We start from the raw sequence: 15434 nt of genomic DNA, 5'->3' as shown, positions 1-15434 counted from the left end.
TCTACAAATAACTGGAAGTTAATATTCTAACACTGAACAAGTATTAGAACAAATATACTATTAAAGAAGTTGAACCACATCAATACTCACATTCCTGCTATAAATGAAACCAGAAGATATGATATATGTTGTTGCTAAATGGAAGGATGACTCACAGATTCTCCTAGGAGATAAAAAATAAAAGGAGTTAGTGGAGTTTGTATCATTGTGAACTCAAAGGCAAGAAAAAAATCATTACATGGTTAAATTAGTCATCTCATGCTTATGATGATCAAAAATGAAAAGATAACTTGAAAATAATTGTAGCTTATATAATGACATTTGTTGTGGAAGATGAAGTCATACCAAAAGGTCTATAAATAACTATGAATATTGTCTAAAGTAGACCAAAATGATTTTTAATGAATCATAGGGTCCCTCAATCCAAAAGTTGGAAGGTATTTCACCAGCTATTTAGAGTATAATTCTTACATGAAGGAAATTCCCACTACAAGATGACACCTTCTACTTGAAAACTTCAGGAGAGAGCCATGCCCTCTCCAAGTAGCCTAAATCATAGACAACCTTAATTTTGAGGAATCCTTTCCTAATCACAAACTAAAATTAGTCTCTTTGTAACTTGTGCCTTCTGTTCCTAGTTCTTCAATATGGGGCCAAATAGAACCTCCGAAAATGTTTCATGCAAAAAGATATTATCTGAGCTGCCTCATATAATGAAAAGAAGGGGAATCTTCGAATTGAAGGTAAAACAAGGGTGAATTTCAAGAATGAGAGGCCAGTGTAAAGATGCTGGAGACAAAAGATCGAAAGTCATGAGTAAACAATGAAGAGAAGGTGAATTTCGATAGAACTCAGGGGAATAACACATAATGAGACTGAAAAGATAGGTTGAGAACAAGTTATGTAGGGTTTTAAAAGCTAAATAGAGTTTATATTTTACTAAAGACAAGAGGAAGCCAAGGGAATTGGTTGAGTAGGAGAGTCACATGGTCAGATCTGCACTTACTTTGGCACTGACTTTGGCCTCCATGGTCTCAGAATGGACCAGACTAGAGAGAGTATTGAAGCAAGGAAATTAGTTAGGAGGCTGTTGCTATAATCTAAGTTAGTGGAATAAGATACTAATAACAGCTGTGTGAGTGGAGAGAAGAGGTCGAGGTGAAAAGTGTTGTGGAAGTAGAAATTACAAATTTTAGCAATTGATTAGGATGTTTCCATCTTCCCTCATCCATTGAACATTAATTACTTTTTGTCTTTTAATATTCTTGCCAGTTTTTTGGATGTATGATAAAACGTTCAATTTCCATTTCTTATTGGCGATTTTAGAGCATTTCTTCTTCTGAAAGTTGTTCGTATCCTTTCACTATTTATCTTTTTTTTTTATTTATTTAATAGCCTTTTATTTACAGGATATATGCATGGGTAACTTTACAGCATTAACAATTGCCAAACCTCTTGTTCCAATTTTTCACCTCTTACCCCCCCACCCCTCCCCTAGATGGCAGGATGACCAGTAGATGTTAAATACATTAAAATATAAATTAGATACACAATAAGTATACATGACCAAAACGTTATTTTGCTGTACAAAAAGAATCAGACTCTGAAATATTGTACAATTAGCTTGCTTTCACTATTTATCTATTGAGAAATACCTCTTGCTTTTTTATGTATTAGTTCTTGGATTTTAGTTGGGATTTGGTGTAAAGATTTTTTTCTCAAATGAAAGTTTTTCTTTTTCTCTACTTATATTGATGTTATTCACACAAAAGCTTTTAAATTTTATATAACTGAAATGTTCTTTTTTGTTTTTACTGATCTTTTCTAATTCTTATGTGATTTTGAATTATTTCGTAAACTTTGTCTGAAAAATTCACCTTCTTTCTCTTGTTTTGATTTGTTTTTTTAAAAGATAAGGGGAAAATTAAAAAAAGATAAGGTATTTTATATTAAGGTGATTAATCCATTTTATGTTAATTTTGGTATATGTTTTAAGATGCTGATATAAATCTAATTTCTACAAAATTGTTCTCCAGTTTACCCAGCACTTGTTACAGAATGGGAAGTCTTTTCTCTCAAAGTTATTGAACAATGAGTTACTGTATTCCATTGTTTTTTACTTTGTTTATCTAGCCTGAACTACTGATCTACTTTTAGCCAATACTAAACAGTTTTGATGACTGTCACTTTATCTTTAGGAAATCCTAGGCCTCCTTCATTCCTACTTTTTTTCTTGTTTCCCTGGAACATCTTGAACTTTTGTTTCTCCAACTTAATTGTGTTATTTTGTCTGGTTCTACAAAGTAATGCCTTGATAATTTTATAAGTATAAAAATAAATTTTTAAAAATAATTTAGAGATGATGTTGTTATAGTCCAATCATGAACAGTTAATATTTCTTATTGTGTGTGTCTTTATAAAAAGTGATTATAATTATACTTACATAAGTATTTAGTGTACCTTAATTTGTTAACTTCCAGATATTTTCTACATTTTGTAATTATTTGAATGTGGTTTTTATTTTTATCCTTGTTATTCTTTATATCCCTCAATGCCACTGCTAAGTCTCTCACTTCACTTCTCTTTAATGACCTCAAAAGCTAGTTCCTGCTAATTTTTTTATCAAGAATTTTTTCAGTCTCTATATCCAGTGATCCTCATTATATTTATAGTTAATTCTGAATTATGAAAGGAATGTAATCTATATTCTTGGCTTCACATTCTTATTTTATAGGCAAAAACATAATCTTCATTTATTTTAATCTAGTAGGGGGAAGAGCAACATTGAGTTTAAACAGTGTTCTAAATCCCTGCCCTAGAAGTTTACAACCACAACCCAGCTCTACTTTAGGCTCTTTAAAAAATTAATCTGACAAGCCAAAATTGCAATTTTCATTAAAGAGCAAGAAAAGAATTAATACAAAGCAAAAAGGGAGACAATTATATTTTAAATCTATAGCTCAGCACACATCTTTCAAGAAGAACTTTCTTAATCTTCCAATTATTAGCACATTTATTTGCTCCTCCTGAGATTACTTTGTATATATAGTTAGTGGATATGGTATTTCTTTGACTTATTTGTGAATATATCATATCCCATTAGAAACTCCTTAAAGGCAAGAACTATTTCATTTTCTATTCAGAGGATGCACCTAATATTTTTAATATCAATATTCCATCACAATCATATACCACAACTTCTTTAGCCATTCTCCAATTGATGGACATCCCTTCAGTTTCTTTGCTAGCACTAAAACAGTTGCTATAAATTCTCCTTTTCAAAAATAATGTCTTTGGAATACAGATAAGAATGGCATTTCTTAGTCAAAGGGTATGTGTGATTTCATAGCTCTTTGGGAATAGTAAATTTTAAATAGTAAATAAATAAATTTTTCAACAGTCAAATCAGGCTATGATCATTTAATGTAAAAATTGCCAAATCTTATGTTATCCTGACTGGCTTTACAATATGTGAAATGTTTCTTTTTGGCTGCTTGCAATATTTTTACCATAACTGTGGATCTCTGGAATTTGGCTATAATCCAGAATTTTTAATTTTGGGATCTTTTTCAGGAGGTGTCCATGAATTCTTTCAATTTCTATTTTACTTTCTGGTTATCAGGGTACCAGGGCAGTTTTCCTTGATAATTTCTTGAAAGATGATGTCTAAACTCTTTTTTTTGTTACATAGCTTTCAATTCCAACAATTCTTAAATCATCTCTCCTGGATTTATTTTCCAGATCAGCTGTTTTTCTAATAAGATGTTTCATATTTTCTTCTATTTATTCATTCTTTTTATTTTTTTCCATTATTTCTTGATGTCTCATAAAGTCACTAGCTTCTACTTGTCCAATTCTAATTTTTTAAGCAATTATTTTCTGCATTAATTTTTTTAACTTCCTTCTCCATTTGGCCAAATCTACTTTTTAAGGAGTTCTTTTCTTCAGTGAATTTTTATGTATCTTTTTTCCATTTGCCAAATTCTGCATATCAAGGCCTTCTCCTCACTGGATTTTTGTGTCTCTTTTACCATTTGGCTAATTCAGTTTTTTTTTAATTATTTTTATTAAAGCTTTTTATTTTCAAAATACATTCATAGATAATTTTTCAACATTGATCCCTGCAAAACCTTGTGCTCCCAATTCCTCTCCCTTCCCCCCACCTCTTCCCCTAGATGGCAAGCAATCCAACATATGTTAAACATGTGCAATTCCTCTATACATATCTCCACATTATGCTGCACAAGAAAAACCAGATCAAAAAGGGAAAAAATGAGAAAGAAAACAAAATGCAAGCAAACAACAAAAAAAAGAGTGAAAATACTATGTTGTATACCACACACAGTTTCCATAGTCCTCTCCTTGAGTGCAAATGGCTCTCTATCACAAGACTAGGGGAACTGGTTTGAATCATCTCACTGTGGAAAAGTGCCAAATCCATCAGAGTTGATCATTTTACAGTCTTCTTGTTGCCATGTACAATGATCTCCAGGTTCTGCTCATTTCACTTAACATCAGTTCATGTGAGCCTCTCTAAGTCTCTCTGAAATCATCTTGCTGATCATTTCTTATAGAACAATAATATCCCATAACATTCATATACCATAACTTATTTAGCCATTCTCCAACTGATGGGCATCTACTCACTTGATACTACAAAAGGGGTTTTTACAAACAGTTGCAATTTCAGTTTTTTATGTATTTTTTCCTTTGGTATTTTTGTGCCACCTGTTTTGTGCCAAGCTGTTGACTCTTCCCATGATTTTCTTATATCACTTTCATTTCTTTTCCCAATTTTTTCTCTACTTCATTTACTGGATTTTAAAAATGCTTTTTGAGTTCTTCTATGACCTGCAATCAATTCATATTATTCTTTGAGGCTTTGGATGTAGCATTTTTGACTTTGTTGTCTTTTAAATTTGTATTTTGATGTTTCCTGTCACTATAGTAATTTTCCATAATTGGTTTTTTTTCTGCTGTTTTTTTCCAGCCTCATTTGTCTGCTCATTTTTATAGTCTATTTCTTTACTTTTAACTTTATTCTAAAGAAAGGCTCTACTTCTGGAGTAGAGAGTCTCAAGCATCAGGTTTTTTGTGTAGTTATTTCCAGAGATAATTCTGGCGATGTGTAATAAGTTTTTGATTCTTCCAGGATGGTATGATATAGGAAGAGGTGTGTTTAAGACTTTGCTGGCCTGTATGCAAAATACTCTTTTCCACCCTGGATCTGTGACCAGGTTCTCAGCTCCCCTGCAGACACAATCTTTGGTATGCTACTACAACTCTTCAATCTGGGACCAAGACCCACATCCCATTATGGGTAATGCATCAGAATTCTGACCTCAAAGCCAGCAAAGGAAACCTATAATCTCCTTCTGACCAGTTGCCATCTCTGAGGCTGAGAGGTCTAGAAAATGCCACTGCTGCCAATGATTCAGTCTGCCTGGAGACCTACTAATGGTTTTCTGAAGCACAGCCTGTTCTTGACTAAATTCCACTCTTCAGTGCAAGACATCTTTTTTTTCTAATCTTCCAAGTTGCTTTGGAGTAGAAAATCATTTCTCTCCATCCTTTTGTGAGTTCTGCTGCTCCAGAGTTTGTTTGGTGGATTTATTTAAAATTATTTGTAGGGATTTGGGGAAGACCTCAGACAGGAACCTGACTTTTTTTTTTAACCATCTTGGCCTATTAAACCTTTTATCAACAAAGAGGATTGGAAATCCAGACTTTTTTCATTAGTTTTAGATATTTAATGTACATTCATAGATGGATGCTATGGTGACATTACACTTTAATGGCTTTAATGGTAATTCACCATAGCATCCATCTATGAATGTACATTAAAATGTAACCATATCTGTAACTAATGTGAATTCATGCAAATTATTAAATCCAAGAATAAATAATTTTCTTATCTAGAATTGGATAACAAATAAATTACTTAGCTCTTAAACACTATGGCATAGTTAGCAATCTATTATTAATGTCATTTTATAGATGAAGTTACAACTAAAGCTCACACAACTGAATGACTGATCTAAGATAAACCGCCTAGTAAATATTAGAACTAAAACATTGACCCAAATCTGGTGACTATAAGACTACATCATTCTATCTCTGGATATAGAGACAAAATAAGTACTAAAGTTTCAAAGAGGCTAGTTTTTAGCTTAACCACACATCATTAACAAAAACACTACTCACATGTTTTAAATACATGTAAAGACAAACTACTTCTGGAGCAATGACATATGATGAGAAAGACAGGTCTTCTTCCCCAAATACTGGGATTCTATCTTTCCATAATGTAGATTTTATGGTTATGTAAATGAGCTGCTTCTGATAGAGCCCCTTCCTTTGGTGTAGCTCATTTATTGGACTTCATTTGGATCCAATGGCTCTCAGCATTTGGGTTGGGAACTTAATGGGTAGTCAGATCAAAGTCACTGGAAGCTAGTGAGTCTCATAAGAGTCAATTCTTATTCCAATCATTAAGTTCAGCTATTAGGTTTTTTTATTCACTTAAAAGCAGCTGAGATCATTTTTGGTTTAATTAGAAACAGAACCAAAATTTGCTAGTTTGATCTGGGAGATGGGTTTATTTTAGGGCTTATTGTTAAAATGATGAATATTAAGTATCCACCCATGAAGGAAGTTTAAGTCTCTAATTTATTTTCACAAATAATAGAATAAAGCACAATGCCAATTTCTTTGTTCAGTACAGAAACCTGACTTACAGTAAGAACTCTGACTGAAAGTTTTTGGTTAAAGGGTGGGGAGCGGACACTGCGTCACCATGGCTTTTGCTAATATTTTTCCCATTAGAACACAATGGGTCTAAACAAAGAGAAAATGATATGGGTGAACCACAGCACCCTCCATTTAACATTTATACTCAAAGTTAAAAAATGAACTATTTTGAAAGTTTCCCTCATCACCATTTTACCCTACTATCCAAATTTATGACCATACATACATATATAGTCCCTAAGATAAAAATATATGATGGCATGCCTCAGATTTCAATCCCTTCTATCCTTTGATTTTGTAAGTATATACTCAATTTTTTATAGAAAAAACCCTAGATTGTATTCTCCTACTGCAGCAGATAAGTATATATTTCTCAACCATTTTTCCCTATCACCAGATTTAAAAATCTGGGAGAAAAAAAAATCTATCCTTGATATTATTATGAATAGACTAATAAAAATCTCTGGAGTCTTTGGCAAAAGTTTTCAAATTCCTTCTTGAAAATGAGAGAAAGGCATAATTGCTTACAAAGCCCAGTGCACCTTCTTATTACCTTGTACTTTTGTAAGAAGTCAATAATGAAATGGAGGCTAGCATAATTGTATAATAATCAGGATCATTAGTGTCTAACTTTGGTGCTCTAAAGCCTAACAGTCCAATAATTTGCTATATTTTTTAAAAATTAAAAATATGTTAATTCATAATTGCCCATCAATTATTTCAATGATCCCACTAAGTTGTTTTTCACTACTCATTTTTAAAAAATGCTTCACCAGTATTAGCATACTTGCTCCAATGTTTTTGTTGCTCTTTCTCTACTATCTTAACTGTAAAATTGCCAACTCAGATTTCTGTTCCAGCCAGGCAGAAGTCCTTGCTATCACTCAAATATATTTTGATTATCATCACCTCTATACTTTTGCCCGGAATGTCTACTCCCATTTCTCAGCCTATCTAACCCATTGTTCAAATTTTAGATCATCCTACTTATTCTCACTATTCTGGGTTACAATAGAACCCTTACTATGTGAAACCTTTGGGCATATATATGATACTTTGTGTATATATTTTGAGATGTATGGAATATTGCAATAGTAGTAGTAGTCTAAGTCAAATTAGTTGATACTATATGTGCTAAGGAAAGGCAATATACAACATTGTAATTATCCAGCAAATGAGTAAAATATCTGAATTGTTTACCAGATGGTACTCTTCAGGCCACTGGCCAAGTTGTTATATCCAATTCTTTCTAGTATATACATATATGAGAAAACTGCCTACACTGCAATGTTATCTAGTTCCAAATATAAGTAATGGAAAAATAAGTGATGGAAGATTTTTAAATACCTAGGCTGGCTGAGCTCTGAATTTCATATGTGATTAAAAACCCCAAATGGACTCATGAAGAGTCAGACATGATTCAAATGAGTAAATAACAATTGAATAACTTTAAAGAAGGCTTTTAAGTGAGAAATCTGTTTGAATCTTCTTTCTAAATCAATGACTCCTACCTTCATAGAACATAAGCATTAGTGACTGTTGACACATTGTGAATTTAACAATCCAAAGGAATAATACATTTTTCTTTCCTATAATTCTCTGTAGTCTTCCTTGTCAATGGCTAATACTTCTCTACCACTCTATCCAATTCGAATCTAGGAGACATAGTCATTATAACATAGTCATTAAATGCTAATGACTCTTTGCTCACCCCAGCATCTTCCAAGTCCAGCCCTCTAACCATTATGCAATGCTGCCTCTTTAATTTTTTTTAAGTCTCATAAAATCCTTTGACTACAGAGTGATCAGTTTCTATTTAATCCCCACAGCTGATGCAAGGTTAAGGATTCTCCACTGTTAGCCAGATTTCAATTTTATGAAGGTGAGAGTTTATGAGATAAAGGAAAAAAAAAAAAAGGCAAACTATTAAGATCTACATGGAAGTCTCTGTCCCATAATTCCCCCAAACTGCTCCCAATTATCTTTCTCCATTATTTAAGTGTGTCTAGAGATCTAAACTTCACTTGACCACAGATTGTGGAAAGGGAACAAAGGGGATGGAATTTAGGCCTAGGTCCTCAGTTCTATATCACAATATATTGAAGAAAGGAATTCAGAGAAATATAAAGAGGGAGATCTATGTTCCCACTTCCAGTTCACCAATTTACACCCATTTCTGGTACTCTGAATTTCCTCTCATTCCAGCTTTAGGTTCTGCTCCTAGGTCTGGGTTACCTCTGCCTCACTGGTCTCACCACGCTAATCTCAGCTTTTAGGCATCTGGTCTTGGTTACAGCAGAAAGAAACTTGGACAGTAGTATTCCATGTCACCAATCAGTCTCCATTCCTAAAGTCTAAATCTGATTTGATTTAATTAACTCCCCAATTTCTATCTCATCTGGAAAGTCAGAAGTCTGTCTACCACGTCAATTTCCATTGGTCTGCATTCTTAAAAGAGCTAGACATCTTTTCATATTGAATATGTACAATACAATCTGAATCAAGCAGAGACAATCTTTTAAATCCAAGTATAGTGATGAGTTCTTCATAATGTGAATGGAAGAAAAAAGCTCAGGTTAATAAAATAATATATAACTGTGTTTTCTAAAAGCTTTGTAGCAAATGGGAACCAGATTCTTCAATTTGGTCTTTAATGCTTTAGTTCCTATATTTTTGTTTTGGCTGGTGTTATTGTTGTTTTGTGGCCTAAGAGTATAGAAGAAGAGTCCTACTGTACCTAATATTAATAGATTTCAAGAAAATAGAGAATTAAATAAAACAAAAATACCAGAGCTCATTGATTTCATACGAATAGTGTTAGAGAAGGGAGGAGAACAGAATAAAGGAAAAAAGAGAGAAGAGAAGAAATATTGAAGGGAGGAAGCCACCTTCTTCTGGGTTTACTTATAATTTATTAATAGCATTAATGAGTAATGAGGTTGGTAAGAACAATATTATGAAAGTTATGTTTATACTCTGATAATCTGTGATGTTGCCAATGCAGAGTGAGGAGGATCTTCAGAAAACTAAAAATTGAATGTGAGGAATAGATAAGGATGTTTGGTTGGATGTGGTAAACACTAGGTGTGAAATTAGAAGACCTGGGTTTGAATTCAGACATTGTCACTTACCATAATTTCCCTTTTTTGCACTTTAGCTTCTTTATCTTAAAAATGACTGGATGATATTTAAGGTCCCTTCACATTCTAAGATCCTAAGTAGAAAAATGTTGAAGAAGATAATGAGAAGGAATTCAAGGAACTTAGGCAAAGGTCTGAGAAAGAGAGGAGAGGGAGAGAAAGAATAAGCAGTGATTTTACTTTTTCACAGTTTGACCAGTGCTTCTGATTTTGAATTGATTAATCAAGTTGACATTGGCATTAAAATCAGATTACAGCTTATTTTTGAATTGGATTTTAATCTAGTTAGAGTTCACATTAAAATCAGGTTATAGCCCAAATGTAATGTGTCCAGAGTGCCCCCAAAAACTCATATACCTCTGCCTCTGCTGTGATGACCAATGAAGTTAGTCAACAAACATATAAACACTTATTATGTGATAGGCACTATGCTAAGCACTGAGGATACGAAGAAAAGCATAGTCTCTGCCTTCTAGCAATTTACAATTATTGGAGAAGCCAATATACAAACAACTACACAGAAATAAGCAATATAAGGGATAAATTAGAAACAATCAGCTGAAGAAAGGCACTAGAATTATTAGTATAGCTGTGATTTGAAGGAACCAGAGAAGTCAGGAGGTGATGAGGAGAGAGAACATTCCAGACATAGGAGACTGCCAGAGAAAAGATTGAAAAAGTACTGGAGAAAGGGAGATTAAGAAGGACTTTGAACACCAAACAAATGATTTTGTATCTGATCCCTAAAGGTAACAGGGACCCATTAAAATTTATTGGAGGGGAGGAGGGAATTGTATCATGGTTGGACTTGTATTTTAGAAAAATTGCTTTGGTGACTGAATAAAGGACAGACTAGAAAGGGGAAAGTCTGCAGTCAGGCAGACCCACCAGCAGGCTATTGGTATAGGCCAGGCATGAGATGATGAGGAAGATGAAGGGAGAAAGGAAGAGAAAATAGAAATCATATGCTCCTAATAAATCCAGCTTTAATTACTATTGTTAGACTTTTCTTTCTCCCTCCAAAGGCTGACCTCCTTTTACACATTCCTAAGTGGTTCTAAGTAGTTAACACTTATACTTCCATTCTTTTTTTTTTCTCCCCTTAACTTCTACTATGATTTTTAAAATACAACATGTCCCAAAAGTCTTAGTGCAGTTTTGTTTTCACCAACCCTGGATGTTACAACAACTACCAAAAAAAAAATCTTGCATCTATATTACATCTAGTATATTTTGTGTGTAGATATTTCAATGTAAATGACTAAGTGGCACAAGAAGACTCATCTATCTGAGTTCCAATCTCACTTTACAAACGTACTAACTGTGTGACCTTGGACAAGTCGCTTAACCTTGTTTGCCTCCATTTGTCTCATTTGTAAAATGAGTTGGAGAAGGAAATGTCAAACCACTCTAATATCTCTGCCAAGAAACCCCAATGGGGTCACAGAGAATCAGACACAAATGAAAAATGACTGAACAACAAAAATTTCAATGTAATTGCTTTCCTTGGGAATCCTACACTTTTTATTCTTATGTATTTAAAAATATTCTGACAAGTGCATAAATTTCACCAGATTGTCAAGGCAATCTATGACACAAAAATGATTAAGAATCCATTTGTCTAACTAAACATTTGTTTGACTAAAACATTTGCCTCACTTCACCTTTGCTCCCTTACTTCCCGATTCTGTAATATTTTTCTCTCTGTTCTATTGATCCTTCTGGTAGAAAGAAAGTTCCTGGAACCATGGACCATATGTTTTTGTTTTTGTTTTTGTTTTTATTTGTCTTTTGTTTTTTTACTTGCATCCCCATTGGCTAATTCAATATCAAGTACAAAGAAAGTACTTAATAAATTATTTGCTGAATTAAATTATTTTGGTTGATTACCATAACTGATTAAGTTATTACATAATACTAAAATAGGTCAAAGTACCACAAATCCTCCTAGGAGGGTATTTTCATGTATCCCAATGCCACCTAAGAAGAATAAAGAAAATAAAAGGGTTAATGCCCCCATTTGATAAAGGTGGATGTTAAGCAGCCTTTGGTCAGGGAGAACTCCATTCATAAAGTAAAAAAAAAAAAAAAAAAAAAAAAAAAAAAAAAAAAAAAAAAAGAGCCAAAACCAAAAAAAAAAAAAAAAAAAAAAAAAAAAAAAAAAAAAAAAAAAAAAAAAAAAAAGCAGAGCCAAAACACTATGGTAAAATTGATGAGGAAAGCTAGAGGTTCATGCTTTTCAAGTGGAACATAGATATATGACTCCTATTGTGGCAAGATCATCTCTTATACCAGAGTATATTGGTTGTGCTAGGTGCTCTGTCCATAACTTCCCAGGAGCAAAATGAAAGAAAATAAGTATCAGTTTCAACATTTGGAAGCTAAGTTGCTATAACTTTCTCAGCTTTTCTCCTGTATTGCCAAAAGAAGAGTGTGAACTCATTTGTTTGTTGTTGAATGGGAAATATTGAACTTTAAAAACAATTGTATTTCTATTTTAGATTTGGAATTTGACTTGGACAGACTAATACAAGATGCCCAAAATGCACTGCTTCCAACGTCCGAACAAGAGCCAAGTATGCCAAGAAAGGTTTGTGAATTATGTTATCATTGTAAATTATGGATCTACTAGTTAATTTAGTCAAACAGCAAGTTTATTCACTTTAACATGAACAATGTTATTACTTACATGGCTGATATATGTACACTGGAGAAATTCAACTAACTCATCAGAAGTTCTTTTCAGTTTATATGATAATAACAGCTGACACACATATGGTACTTTAAAGTCACAAAACACTTTACGTTCATCATCTCATTTGATCCTGACAGCAATTCTGTAAGGTAGGAACTATTTCTATTCCCATTTTATAGATGAAGAAATTAAAGATCAGAGAAACTAAGGAATTTGCTGAAGGTCATATAATTAGCAAGAGTCTAAAGCAATATTTGAATTAAGATCTTTCTGACTCGAAGTTCAGCCCTTGATTTACTAAAGCATGTTGTCCCTTTGCTTGTAACTAGATTTTGAACATTCTGAAAAGCCTCATTTCATTCTGAAAAGTCAATAATTCCTCACTAAAAACACGTACTTTTTAGCTCTTTCATCTACAAACATTCTTCTTTTTAATTTAAACTTCCTTTTATGTCTCTGTTTTGTTCCATTATAATTATTTCTAGATATATCTCCAATTCACCTACACAGTGAGCCTACCTTTGTAACCAAAGTAAAAGTTAAACAAAATTAATCTATATAGTGAACCTTGTCTGACAGCACAGGCAATATCCTGTTCTCATAGTCCCTCACTTCTCTAAGGTGAGAAAGCATATATATTTTCTCATCTCATCTCTGGGGCTGAATTTCATCATTATAATTAAATAGTATTTAACTTCATTTTAATTTGCTTTGCATTTATATATAATTGCATGGCAATTATCAATATTATCTTCCTAGTTTTATTTATTTCACTGTTTTCTTTTGTGCCTCCTAAGTCTTCTCTGAATTTCTCATATTTTCTATATCTATATCAAAGTAATATATTCTATTATATTAATATATCACAATTTGTTCATTTTCCCATGAAAGGCTATTATCTCCAGGTTTTTCTTGTCACAAAAAATCAATTAAAAAGCATTTATTAAGTGCCCATTAAATTCTGTGGATACAAAAAGAGGCAAAAAAATAATTCCTGAATTCAAGGAGCTCACAATCTAGCAGGAGAGAAACCACAATCAACAAATATATACAGATGAGATATCATATTGTAAAAAACAGGGAATAATGGAATAATGAAAAGACAAAAAGTACCAAAATTATGATGGAAGGCTTCATTAAGAAAATGGGGTTTTAGCTGGAACTTGAAGGAAGCAGAGAAGCAAGAAGGTGTGAGCATTCCAGACATTGAGGATAGAGAGAATGCCCAAAGCAGAGAAATGAAGAGAGATTTTCATGGTACAGCAAATGGGTCAGTGCCACTAGATAAAAGAGTATATGGCAGAAAATTAAGAATAAGAAGACTAGAAAGGTAAAAGGTGGTTAGGTTATGAAGATTTGTTTACCAAACAGGATTTTGTATTTGATCTTGGAGGTGACAATATTTCTATTCTTTGTATAAGATCATTCTATCTTTGTATAATCTAATTGGGATTTCTGACCCACTGATCTCTAGGGTGGAGGTCATGAATAATGTAATGACTTTTTATTCATGTGATCCCAAATTGTTTCCCCAGTACAATAATAATCTTTTTAAGACTCATGTGATGAGGTTCCCTTATTTTGGTAGCAAGATGGTAATGATGATCCATACTGGTCCAAGAAGCTTACTTCCTGACTAATAAATTCTTCTCAATATTAGTATAGCAGTTGCCAGAGAACATGGTTACAAAGAGGGGTCAAAAAGATTATAAGCAATCCACCTTCCCTACCCATATTTTGAATTTTGCATTTCTTTATCAGCCGCTACCTTAGAACAGAGAAGAGATCACTTTCTGGATGTTAGGACTATTAAGTTCAGAAATTGGTTTTGAATAATTCCTGGATATAACTGTTGCTTCCCAGCAGAAGTCAATAGAACTGCCACACTGAATTTCTTTATCCAGATTTTGAGAATCCTAATGATCTAAGGCCCTAACTTAAAATCAGAGATATCTATATGCTCTTTATCTCTCCATTTATGGTATCTAAAAATAAGCTTATAGATTTTAAAAAATTATTTTAATGCCATGTTATTTTTCCAATTACAACTAAAGATGGTTTTCAACATTCATTTTTATAAGATTTTGAGTTCCAGTTTTTCTGTCTCTGTCCTTTACCTCCCCCTCCACAAGACAAGAAAATTGTTATAGATTGCATATGTACAACTTTTTAATATTTCTATATGAATCATGTTGGGAAAGAAAAATTATAAGAAAAGGGAAAAACCATAGCAAAAACAACAAAAACCAACGAAGGTGAAATTTGTCTGAGTAAAGCAGTCATTCATAGTCAGCCTATTTTTATGCTCCCATGAGTTCACTAATTTTTATGCAAACATGATTTTTTTTTATCGCTTTAGTCTCTCTTTTAACCTCTGTTCCTACATCACCAATTACTTATAGAACATTTTGAATTAGATATACTATAGGCACCTTAAACTTAATCATATTCAAAAGAGAACTCCTTGTCTTTCCCTCAAAATCCTTACTTTTTCTGAACTTCTCTATTACTGTGGAAGGTATGACCATCCTCCCCATCACCCAGTTCACAATCTCAATGTCATCTGCAATTCCTCATGCTCACTTAGCCTACATTTCCAATCAGTTGATAAATCTTGTCATTTCTATCTTCAGAACATCTCTCCTGTCTATCCCATTCTCCCTAAATACAAAACTAGAAAAGGAAAAAGCTATTTCTATAGGATAATATAGGTTCCCACCAGTTTAACCTCATTTCTTTTCCTGCTATTAATGGACAAGGCCAAGGTATGAACCTATGTCCTCGGACTTCAGGTCCAGAATTTCTAAATGATCTTCCCAATTTTGTATTCTCAAACCTTTACAAATTGA

General features: G+C 33.0%; 1 protein-coding gene across 1 annotated transcript in view; it reads left to right on the top strand.

Moving 5' to 3' along the window:
- FAM227B (family with sequence similarity 227 member B) overlaps positions 1-15434 on the top strand; it is a 321697-nt gene that overhangs the window by 254900 nt on the left and 51363 nt on the right. Inside the window, exon 11 of the mRNA XM_031955171.1 lies at positions 12392-12480. Coding sequence (XP_031811031.1) covers positions 12392-12480 — 89 coding nt within the window. The remainder of the gene's footprint in view (positions 1-12391; positions 12481-15434) is intronic.

The sequence above is a fragment of the Sarcophilus harrisii genome, chromosome 2 (genome assembly GCF_902635505.1).
Source record: "Sarcophilus harrisii chromosome 2, mSarHar1.11, whole genome shotgun sequence".
NCBI lineage: Eukaryota > Metazoa > Chordata > Mammalia > Dasyuromorphia > Dasyuridae > Sarcophilus > Sarcophilus harrisii.
Note: the sequence above shows the minus strand (reverse complement) of the source record. Positions and strands in the feature narration are given on the sequence as shown.